The sequence below is a fragment of the Cebus imitator genome, unplaced genomic scaffold (assembly GCF_001604975.1).
Source record: "Cebus imitator isolate Cc_AM_T3 unplaced genomic scaffold, Cebus_imitator-1.0 Scaffold263, whole genome shotgun sequence".
NCBI lineage: Eukaryota > Metazoa > Chordata > Mammalia > Primates > Cebidae > Cebus > Cebus imitator.
This window is the reverse complement of record NW_016107578.1, coordinates 1,695,455-1,707,526: the sequence shown is the minus strand read 5'-3', so window position 1 is coordinate 1,707,526 and position 12,072 is coordinate 1,695,455. Positions and strand designations below refer to the sequence as shown.

The following is a 12,072-nucleotide window of genomic DNA, read 5'->3' as shown; positions in this document are numbered from 1 at the left end:
AAAAGTTTTAAGTTATTAGCCAATCAGGTTTTAGTTTAGATTGTGAGGTCTGGCACCAGCCAATGGAGATCGAACACAGCAGTAAGGAAGACCCCAAATGCATAAGGAATAAATATGTCTGCTTTCCTTTGTTCATTGTACTCTCATGGCAAGATGGCTAGCAAGGTACCTTCCTGCAGTCCAGGAAGTAACAACTGCGTTGCTGAAAAATCCTTTGTCTCAGTGCTAATTTTTCTTTGTGGCACTGAGCATCTATTTCCAGCAAAGGTAAGGATAGATGGTGTCCACTGCAGGAATAGCCAAGTCCTACTTGGGCCATGGGATTGGGAATGTGGAGCTCCCAGGGAGAAAACTGAGCCTCCTAGGGCCAGGCAGCATGTGCCAGGGAAAAGCCAGAGGGCTGGGGACCTTCAGGGAGGTGAGTGAATCGCCTCCTTGACTGTCCTTGACATTCTGCAACAACCATCATGGAACCTAAGAGGGGGGTTTTATTGAAAGTTGGTGAATCCCAAGGTCCAACCTATGGGGAACACATTTTAGGTAGGCAACCAAGTTTAAGAAAAACAGAGAAAATGAGTTAAAAAACAGTAAGGGGCAATGTGTTTCCAAATTACCTTTGTCATCAGCTTAAGCTAACCCTAACCCTAACCTACAGTGATTTCCCCTGAAGAACAGAGAACTCCTTTCTCCCTTGCCTGAGAATTCTGCTGGCTACTATTCATATGATTCAAAGTGTTCCCATTTCATGCCCATATAATATAACATAGTGCTTCTCAACGTGTGGTCTAGGGACTCCTGATGTCTCCAAAACTCTTACAGGGAATCCACCAAGTAAAAAATATTTGTATCATAATACCAAGATGTTATTTTGACTTCCATTCTCTCTGGAGTATACAGTGGAATATCTTCAAAGGCCACATTGAAATATCATAATATGTCTTTATAGTAGAATGATTTATAATCCTTTGGGTATATACCCAGTAATGGAATTTGCTGGATCAAATGGTATTTCTGGTTCTAGATCTTTGAGGAATCACCACACTGTCTTCCACAATGGTTGAACTAATTAACACTCCCACCAACAGTGTCAAAGTGTTCCTATTTCTCCACAGCCTTGCCAGTATCTGTTTCCTGATTTTTTAATAATCACCATTCTAACAGGTGTGAGATGGTATCTCACTGTGGTTTTGACTTGCATTTCTCTAATGGCCAGTGATGATAAGGCACGTATACACCATGGAACACTATGCAGTCTTAAAGAAGAATGAGTTCATGTCCTTTGCAGGGACATGAATGAAGCTGGAAACCATCATTTGCAGCAAACTAACACCGGAACAGAAAACCAAACACTGCATATTCTCACTCATAAATGGGAGTTGAACAATGAGAACATGTGGACACAGGGAGGGGAACATCACACATCAGAGCCTGTCGGGAGGTGGAGAGCAGGGAGGGGGAGAGCATTAGGACAAATAGCTAATGTATGCGGGGCTTAAAACCTAGAAGATGGGTTGACAGGTGCAACAAACCACCATGGCACATGTATACCTATGTAACAAACCTGCACGTTCTGCACATGTATCTCAGAACTTAAAGTAAAATTTTTTTTTAAAGTTAATGGATTTTCCCTTTGATTCAGTAAGACCGACTTTGGGAAAGTCCTTATCTCTTTTCAGGGAACAAACTGCAGAGCTGCAGTGTCCAGAGTTTGACTCTAATATGGTAGAGATGGGCTGGGGCAAGGAAGCTGTCAGGGATTCTGGGGATACTGGTAGCAAAGACGCTATCTCGATTGCTCCTATGAGTTTTTTCCTAATTAACTGAACATTCACAATGGTCCAGGCACCTTGCTGAATGATTAAGGAGGCTGGGGCAGGAGAACTGCACAATCACTTGAACCCGGGAGGCAGAGGTTGCTGTGAACTAAGATCGTGCCGCTGCACTCCAACCTAGGTGACAGGTGACAGAGTGAGTATCCATTTCAAAAAAAAAAAAAGAGAGAGAGAGAGAAAAGAGCAAAAGACTGTTATTATCACCATTAGAATAAGAGACTGTTGGCCAGGCACAGTGGCTCATGCCTGTAATCCCAGCACTTTGGAAGGCTGAGACAGGTGGATCACAAGGTCAGCAGGTAGAGACCATCCTGGTTAACTTGGTGAAACCCCATCTCTACTAAAAATACAAAAAATTAGCTGGTCATGGTGGTGCGTGCCTGTAGTCCCAGCTACTTGGGAGACTGAGGCAGGAGAATCGCTTGAACCCAGGAGGTGGAGGTTGCAGTGAGCCCAGATGGTGCCATTGTACTCCAGCCTGGGTGACACAGTGAGACTCTGTCTCAAAAAAAAAAAGATAAAAGATAAAAGACTGTTATTATCACCATTTTATAGATAATATGATTGAGGAACAGGGAGGTTGTGTGTCTTGCCCAGGGCCACACAGCTAGCAAATTGTGGAGCTGGCATTGAAACTGAGGTACTTTGTGTCTACTATACTATACTGCCTCACAGCTAAAGCCCAAGTAGCTGTGGCTGCTAGGGGTGTGGGAGTCTAAGAAAGGACTGAATTGGGGTTGCTGTAGGTGCTGTGGAGGGGAGTGGGTCTTACCTGAGCGAGGTCAGCCTGCAGCCAGCATAGAGGGAACCAATACTGCTGTTCTGGAACAAAGGCTTGAGCTGGGAAGGAATGAGAGAGAGATGAGGAGGAGGAGGAGGGGCCAAGACTTTGGAGGAGTGGGGATTGGTTGGGGAGGCTCTCACCAGCTGCTGCAGGATCTTCTCAGTGGCATTGAATATTTCAGAGCCCGGGAACACCATGTCCTTCATGTATTGCAGGTTGGTAATGGTGAAGTTGACAGTGAAAGGCATCAACAAAGGAATGTCAGCTGCAGAAAGGGAGGGCAAGAAGAGACCAGTCTTAGGCCCTGGGCAGTGAGGCACGGGAGGAAAGTTTCTGAGGACACATTTTAACTCCAGTGTTCAGTTGGGGTCCAGGCCGAGCCATCCTACTTGAAATTCCTTATGTAGCAGTCACTTTCTGAGACCTTCCTATGTGGGCTGACCAACGATTCCAGTTTGTTCAGGGCTGTATGGGCTGAGACGGCCGGGTGCGGTGGCTTACATCTGTAATCCCAGCACTTTGGGAGGCTGAGTTGGGCAGATCATGAGGTCAAGAGATGGAGACCATCCTGGCCAACATGGTGAAACCCCATCTCTTCTAAAAATACAAAGATTAGCTGGGTATGGTGGCACGAGCCTGTAGTCCCAGCTGCTCAGGAGGCTGAGTCAGGAGAATCGCTTGAATGTGGGAGGTGGAGGTTGCAGTGAGCAGAGATCACGCCACTGCACTCAAACCTGATGACAGAGTGAGACTCCATCTCATAAAAAGAAAGTGGGACAGGGCCAGATGCAGTGACTCATGCCTGTGATCCCAGCACTTTGGCTGGCTGAGGTGGGTGGATCACCTGAGGTTAGGAGTTTGAGAGCAGCCTGCCCAACATCGTGAAACCTTGTCTCTACTGAAAACACAAAAAATTAGCCAGGCATGGTGGCATACACCTGTAGTCTCAGCTACCCAGGAGGCAGAAGCAGAAGAATTGTTGGAACCCTGGAGGCAGAGGTCCAGAGGTCGCAGTGAGCCAAGATTGCACCACTGCACTCCAGCCTGGGCAAGAGGGCAAGACTCTCTCTCAAAAAAAAAAAAAACTAAACAAAACAGAAAGTTACCAGGGACTAGGAAGAATGGGAAATTATTGCTTTATGGGTACAGAGTTCCTGTTTGGGGTGATAAAGTTTTGAAAACCGATAGTGGTGAGGATTGCACAACAATATGAATGTATTAATACTCCTGAATCGTACACTTAAAATGGTTTAAATGGCAGATTTTATATTATTTATATTTTACCACAATAAAAAAGTTATTCTTACCTGTTCTTGAGGTCACACTCTCAGAGGCCAAGGTGGAGATCCCAGGTGTGGTCAGAGGGGCAAAGGAGCTTCCAGTCAGTGTATTGAAGGTGGTCGTGGTCTTGGCCACAGTGGAACTGGAACCTGTGGTGGTCTCAACTGTTGTCGTTCTCAAGATAGTGGTTGGACTCACTCCTTCTCCATGACTGGTTTTAGGTGATGTTGTTGTCTCTGATGGTATCAAGGTCATAGTGGTACCTGCGACAGTCCTGGAAAATTCTGGGTGTCCAAGTGAAGTTACAGATGGTGAGGTTCCTGTGTGCCAGGAGGTCACAGTTTGGGGCTTACCAGTTGTTATAGAGGCACTGGGAAGCCCAGAGACAGCAGGGGAAATGCTCAGAGTGAGAGTGCTGGTCTCTGCTGAAGAGCTGGTGCTCAACAAGCCTGTAGTCTCTAATAAGCCAAGGGAAAGAGTCGAAGTCGGAATTGTGCTGCTGGTTTCTGTCCCAGGATGGGTGGAAAGTGAGGCTGTTTTTGCAGAAACACCAGGTGAAGCAGATGGATTCAGATCAACTCTGCTGGTTCCAGTTACAAGTAGGGTGAAGAGAGAGGATGCTGTCTGAGTTGGAAGGGCTGAACTAGGCTGAGTTGGAAGAGCTGTACTAGGCTCTGCACCAGGTCTAATGGATAGTGAGGGTGTGGACTCTGATACTTGAGGAAACACAGTTGAAGCAGGAAATGTGTTTGTCTCTGTGCCAGGATGGGTGATCAATAAGGCGGTGGTCTCTGGCATACCAGGAGAATGAGTCAAAGTTGGAATAGTTGTACTGGTTGCAGCCCCAGAACTAGTGATCGGTGAAGTCACCATCTCTGGTACACCAGGTGAGACCATTGTTGTCAGCACAGCTGAACTGGCTTCTGTCCCAGGACTGGTGGCCATTAAAAGTGTGGCATCTGGTCTACTGTGGGAAAAACTAGGGGTTGTTCTGGAAATGGGTGTGCTGGTCTGTGCAGGATGAGTGACCCAGGAAGCTGTTGTATCTGGCTCACTAGAGGGAACAGTCAGAGTTGGAACAGTGGAGCCAGTCTGTGCCCCAGGATGGGTAATCAGTGAGGCTGTGGTCTCTGGTTCACCAAGACAAGGAGTCAACATTGGAATAGCTGCACTAGTGGCTGTTGCAGAACTTGTGACCTGTGAGGTCACTACCCCTGGTGAGATGGTTGTAGTTGGAACAACTGACCTGGCTTCTGCTCTAGGACTGGTGGCCATTGAGGGCTTCGTGTCTGCTCCACTATGGGAAAAGTTGGCAGTTGTCCTAGGAACCGTTGTGCTGGTCTCTGCAGGATGAGCGAACCATGTGGCTGTAGCCTCTGGTGCATATGGGGTCTCAGTCAATGTAGGGAAAATTGTACTGGTGTCTGCCCCAGAACTATGGAGCAGTGAGGTCACCAGATCTGACATGCCAGGTGAGACAGCTGTGGTTGAAACAGCTGAACTGGCTTCTGGCCCAGGACTGGTGGTCGCAACTGGGAGTGTGGTGTCTGACTCCCTATGGGAAAACTTGGGAGTTGTCCTGGGAACCATTGTGTTGGTCTCTGCAGGAGGAATGAGCTGTGTAGCTGTTGTCTCCGGTTCATATGGGGTCTCGGTCAGCACTGGGAACGTTGTAGTGCTGTCTGTCCCAGAAGTAGTGACCAGTGAGGTCAGTGTATCTGATACACCAGGTGAGAGAGTTGTTGCTGGAATGGCTGAAGTGACTTCTGCACCAGGACTGGTGACCATGAAAGGTGTCGTGTCTGATTCACTAGGGGGAAAATTGGGGGTTATTCTGGAAACAGGTGTGCTGGCCTCTGCAGAATGAGTGACCTGCCAGGCTGCTGTATCTGGCTTACCGGGAGAAACAGTCATAGCTGGGGAAGCTGAACTGGCTTCTGTCCAAGAATGGATGAGCCATGAGGCTGTTGTCTCTGATTCATGTCGGTAATCAGTTTGAGTTGGAAAAATTGTACTGGCCTCTGTGTCAGAACTAGTGATCAGTGAGGTCAGCATCTTTGATGCACTAGGGGAGACAGTCAGAGTTGGGATGGCTGAACTCGCGTGTGTCTCAGAATAGGTGATAAATGAGGTTGTGGTCTCTGGTTCACCAGGAGAAAGTGTCACAGTTGGAATACTTATACTGGTGTCTGTCCCAGAACTAGCGACCTGTGAGGTCACCATATCTGGTACATTAGGTGAGACAGTTATTGTTGGAAAAGCTGAACTGGCTTCTGCCCCAGGGCTGGTGGCTATTGAGGGTGTGGTGTCTGGTTCACTGTGAGAAAAATTAGAGGTTGTCCTGGGAACTGTTGTGCTGGTGACTGCAGGATGAGTAACCCATGAGGCTGTTGCCTCTGATTCATGTGGAAACTCAGACACTGTTGGAAAAGTTGCACTGGTGTCTGTCCCAGAGCTAGTGACCAGTGAAGTCAGCATACGTGGTATACCAGGTGAGATAGTTGTTGAAATGGCTGAGCTGGATTCTGCCTCAGGACTGGTGATTGTTGAAGGGATAGAGTCTGATTCATTATGGAAAAAGCTTGGGGTTGTCCTGGGAACAGTTGAGCTATTCTCTGCAGGATAGGTGACAAATGAGATCGTTGTAAATGGCTCACCAGTGGAGACAGTCTTACTGTAAACAGAGCTTACTTCTGTCCCAGGATGAGTGACCCATGAGGCTGTGTTCTCTGGTGGACCTGAGGCAACAGTTAGATTTGGAAACACACTGGTCTCTGACTCGGAACTAGTGACCAGTGAAGTCACCAGCCCTTGTACAGTAGGGGAGACAGCTAAAGTTGGAATGGCTGAAATTGTCTTTGCCTCAGAATGGGTGATCAATGAAGGTGTGGTCTCTGGTTCACCAGAAGAAATAGTCAGAGTTGGAATAATTGTACTGGTTACTGCACTAGAACTAGTGACCAGAGAGGTCACCACTCTTGGTACCTCAGATGAAACAGCTGGAACAGCTGAGCTGGCTTCTGCCCCATGACTGGTGGCCATTGAAGGTGTGGTCTCTGGTTCACCAGGAGAAAGAGTCAGAGTTGGAATAGTTGTGCTGGTCATTGCCCTAGAACTAGTGACCATAGAGGTGACCACTCCTGGCACCCCATGTGAAACAGTTGGAGTTGGAACAGCTGAGCTGGCTTCTGCCCCATGACTGCTGGCCATTGAAGGTATAGTCTTTTGTTCACCAGGAGAAAGAGTTAGAATTGGAATAGTTGTGCTGGTCACTGCCATAGAACTAGTGACCAGGGGGGTTACCACTTCTGGTACCTCAGGTGAAATAGTTGGATTTGGAACAGCTGAGCTGGCTTCTGCCCCATGACTGGTGGCCATTGAAGGTATGGTCTCTGGTTCACCAGGAGAACGAGTTAGAGTTGGAATAGTTGTACTGGTCGCCGCCACAGAACTAGTGACCAAAGAGGTCACCACTCCTGGTACCCCAGGTGAAACAGTTGGAGTTGGAACAGCTGAGCTGGCTTCTGCCCCATGACTGGTAGTCATTGAAGGTGTAGTGTCTGGTTTACCAGGAGAAAGAGTCAGAATTGGAATAGTTGTACTGCTCACTGCTGTGGAACTAGTGACCAGAGGTGTCACCACTCCTGGTACCTCAGGTGAAACAGGTGGAGTTGGAACAGCTGAACTGGCTTCTGTCCCATGACTGGTGGTCATTGAAGGTATGGTGTCTAATTTACTATGGAAAATAATGGAAGCTGTCCAGGGAACTGTTGGGCTGGTCTGTGCAGGATGAGTGACCAATGAAACTGTTGTAGCTGGTTCACCAGGGGAGATGGTCAGAGCTGGATTAGTTGCACTTGTCTCTGCCCCCAAACTGGTGACCACTGAAGTCACCATCCCTGATACTCCAGGTGAGATCGTTAAAGTTGGAATGCCCGAACTTGTCTGTCCTTCAGGATGGGTGACTAATGAGGCTGTGGTCTTTCGTTCACCAGGAGAAAGAGTCAAAGTTGGAATAGCCAAATTTCTGTCTGTCCCAGAACTAGTGACCTGTGAGGTCACCAGATCTGCTGCACCAGGTGAGATAGTCATAGTTGGAACGGCTGAACTGGTTTCTGCCCCAGGACTGGTGGCCACTGAAGGTGTGGCATCTGATTGATGATGGGGAAAATTGAGGATTGTTCTGGGAACTGTTGAGCTGGTCTCTGCATGATGAGTGAGCCATGTGGTTCTTGTCTCTGTTTCATGTGGGGACTTAGTTAGGTTTGGGAAAGTTGTACTCATATCTGTCCCAGAAATAGTGACCAGAGGTGTCAGTGCACCTGGTTCACTAAGTGAGATATTTGTTGGAATGGCTGAAGTGACTTCTGCCCCATGACTGGTGGCTGTGGAAGATACAGTGTCTGATTCACTGTGGAAAAAATCAGGAGTTGTCTTGGAAATAGTTGGGATGGTCTCTGCAGGATGGATAGCCCATGAGGTTGTTGTATCTGGCTCACTAGAAGAAACATCTAGAGTTTGAATAGCTGGACTTGTCTCTGCCCCAGAACTAGGAGCCAGTGAGGCTGTGGTCTCTGATTCTCTGTTGAACACAGATGGCGTTGTCCTGGGAACTGCTGTGCTGGTCTCTGCTCCCCAGCTGGTAGCCAATGAGGACGTCATTTCTGGAACATCTGGGGAAACATGTGGGCTTGTGATAATCATGTCTGTAGTGCTTGTGGTGGCCATTTGCATCGATGTATTGAGAGGAGTCAGTGTTCCCAAAGTAGGAGTATGGACTCTGGTGGTCAAGGTGGCTCTGGAAGTGGTCTTCAAAGCTGTGGTGGTGGTCTTCAGAGATGTGGTGGTGGTCTCCATTCTTTTTGTCCCTCCTGTGTGTAGTCCTATGAATCGGGGAATGAGCACACAATTTGGACAAAATGATTACACTTACTGGACTAGCAATAGCTTATTTATTCTCCATATGAGGAAAGGGAGAGAAGTTACCAGGATGTGCCTGGGATGCTTTTGGAATGGGAGAAAGAGATTGTGATTGGTACTCCCCTATCTTACCTTGGTCTGTAACTTGGTTGCATCTTTATCTATAACTCCTCCATGAATTCTTGACTGCAGTAATCTATTCCCTCTTCCCATGTGTTTCTGCACTGTCAGCCTCTGAGCCTTGCTCAAGCTCTTTTCTCTGCCTGAAGTACCCACTTCTTATCAGATTCCTTAAGTTCTGCCATTCTTGAAATCCAAATATGTGTGTGTGCACAGACATACATATATATGTGCATATATATATTGAGATGCAGTCTTGCTCTGGCACCCAGGCTGGAGTACAGTGGCATGATCTCAGCTCACTGCAACCTCTGCCTCCTGGGTTCAAGTGATTCTCTTGCCTCAGCCTCCCAAGGAGCTGGGATTACAGGTGCATGCCACCATGCCTGGCTAATTTTTATATTTTCAGTAGAGATGGGTTTTCACCATGTTGGTCAGACTGGTCTCAAACTCCTGACCTCGGGTGATCCACCCACCTTGGCCTCCCAAAGTGCTGAGATTACAGGTGTGAGCCACTGAGCCAAGCTCATAGTAAGTTTTTAACAAGCATTTAAAAAATTTAGCTAACGTGGACAAATTTGTGAGTATTTGAAGTTGGACAAAGTTCACTCACTCAGCATGCTATGAGGAGAAAGAGAAGTGGTAACATCCACCTGATAACCGTTAGACAAAGACCCAGTTCAGACAGGGAAACCTATGAGAGCCACACACAATTCTCTCTCTAAAGAATACAAGCATTTGCCGGGCGCGGTGGCTCAAGCCTGTAATCCCAGCACTTTGGGAGGCCGAGGCGGGTGGATCACGAGGTCAAGAGATCGAGACCACCCTGGTCAACACGGTGAAACCCTGTCTCTACTAAAACTACAAAAAAATTAGCTGGGCATGGTGGTGCGTGCCTGTAATCCCAGCTACTCAGGAGGCTGAGGCAGGAGAATTGCCTGAACCCAGGAGGCGGAGGTTGCGGTGAGCCGAGATCGCGCCATTGCACTCCAGCCTGGGTAACAAGAGCGAAACTCCGTCTCAAAAAAAAAAAGAATACAAGTATTTTGTCTCTCTGGAGTAGGAAACATGGTCACAAGTGGCATTACTGGGAGGTAAGCAAAGCTAAACCTACCTTTAGTACTGGCAGGTGATGTAGATGTCTGAGGGCTTTTGACTGGTCTTATGGTACCTCTGTGTGCTGCTTCATTGGGTATTTTTGTGATGCGCTCCACAATGCCATCGGTTCCTGCAGGTGAAGGTGGGGAGGAAAACTGGGGTAACTCATCTCATTCAGAAAAGCACTGTCTAAATTGATCCACTTCATTGGCCACAAACACTCCTCAAGTCCATCAGTGCAGACTGGAGCCAGGACTATATGCCGTAACTGGCCACACCCATCCATAGATCCATCTACCCATAAATTTGTCCATCCTTCCTTTCATTTGTCCCTAGATCTGATCACCTATTCTTCCATTTTTCTTCCCTTTATTCTTTCTTCCTACCACCCATACTTACTTTTGTCTTTCCTCCCTACTTTCCTTTCTCTTGCTTTTTAAAATTTTGATTAAAAAGTTTGTATTTCAATAGCTTTGAGGGTACAAGTGGTTTTTACTTACATGGATGAATCATATAGTGGTGAAGTGTGAGATTTTAGTGCACCCTCCTTTCTTCTTTCCATCCATCTTTTCTTCAATCTTTACTTCATTTCATCCTTCCACCCTTCTTTCCTTCAATCTATATCTCCTTCAATCCTCTCTTCCATCATCTTTCTTTTCATCCTTTCTTCTGGGCATCTATCCTTCCTCCTCTTTATCTTTCCTTCCTTCCATTCATCCATTTCTACCCTCTTACCGTGCCATTCATCACTTGCCTACTGAACACCCTGACTCAACTACTGAGTCACATAGTAACATCTGGGTCAATAGCCACCGATGTGTCTAAATTTACTGTGAATTATAAAACTAATGTGAAAGAGGAAAGGGAGCAAATCATCTTCCTGGAGATTCTGTCTAGTGAGGCAGAAACTAGAGTCGTTGGAGGGCCTCTTAGGATTTGAACAAAAGTTGGTGCCAAGTTCAACCCTTTCAGAGAAATGGAATCCCCAAGAGTTTTCTTCCTTTATCTACTGACCTCTTGGAAGTAGAGTTTCCTCCTTCTAGGCACTGGGTCCCTCCTACTTTCTTAGGTATTTTGTTCCCTCAATTTTCATTAACTGACCTTTTTATTTCACTTATCTCTTTTGTTTCTTGCTCAACTCAAAGGGAGAAACACTCCCTTATATCTGTGTAGTATTTTAGCTGTTCTTCTAGTACCCTATACCTCACTGATGCTCCCTTCATTCGAATCCCTGAGAACCCCCATGTTGCCAAAGCACTTCTCACCTCATTTCAACTTGGCGAGTCTGTAGTATTTAACAGAACTTACCCTTTCTCATTCCTAAAACTCTCCCCTTTATGGATTCTGTGATGCTATAACTTATTGGTTTTTGTGCCACCTCTCTGACCACTCCTGTTTAGACCAACAGTAAGGAGCATGAATTCCTAGTAACACACAATCTGAGTTCTTCTCCTAGTTCTGTCACTTTCTAGCTTTATGACCTTAAGAAAATTACTTTGCCTCCCTGTGCCTCAATGTCTTCATCTCCAAAATAGGCTTATAATAGTCTCTACTTGGGGCCAGGCATGGTGGCTCACCCCTGTAATCCCAGCACTTTGAAAGGCCAAGGTGAGCAAATTGCGACATCAGGAGTCCAAGACCAACCTGACCAATGTGGTGAAACCCCATCTCTAAAAAAAAATACAAAAATTAGCTAGGCACAGTGGTGCATGACTCTAGTTCCTGCTACTCAGGAGGCTGAGGCAGGAGAATCGCCTGAACCCAGGAAGTGGAGGTTGCAGTGAGCTGAGATCACACCACAGCACTGCAGCCTGGGCGACAGAGTGAGACTCCATCTCAAAAAAAAAAAGAAAAGAAAAAATATAGCCTCTACTTCAAATAGTGTTACAGTTGAGGATCAAATAACTTAATAAAACTGCACTTGACACAGAATAAGTGCGGTATAAATCTGTTGTCATTATCCTTATTGTCATCATCATTACTAACAGTAGAACACCTGTGATGATACTGTAATGATTCAATTATTTGTTTTTGTTT

The 12,072-nt window shown here is 46.6% G+C and overlaps 1 protein-coding gene across 1 annotated transcript in view; it reads right to left on the bottom strand.

Moving 5' to 3' along the window:
- Positions 1 to 12,072, bottom strand: part of MUC16 (mucin 16, cell surface associated) — a 146,342-nt gene that overhangs the window by 90,812 nt on the left and 43,458 nt on the right. The window contains 5 exon segments of the mRNA XM_037728349.1: positions 2,605 to 2,672; positions 2,757 to 2,881; positions 3,924 to 5,590; positions 5,930 to 8,780; positions 10,052 to 10,165. Coding sequence (XP_037584277.1) covers positions 2,605 to 2,672; positions 2,757 to 2,881; positions 3,924 to 5,590; positions 5,930 to 8,780; positions 10,052 to 10,165 — 4,825 coding nt within the window.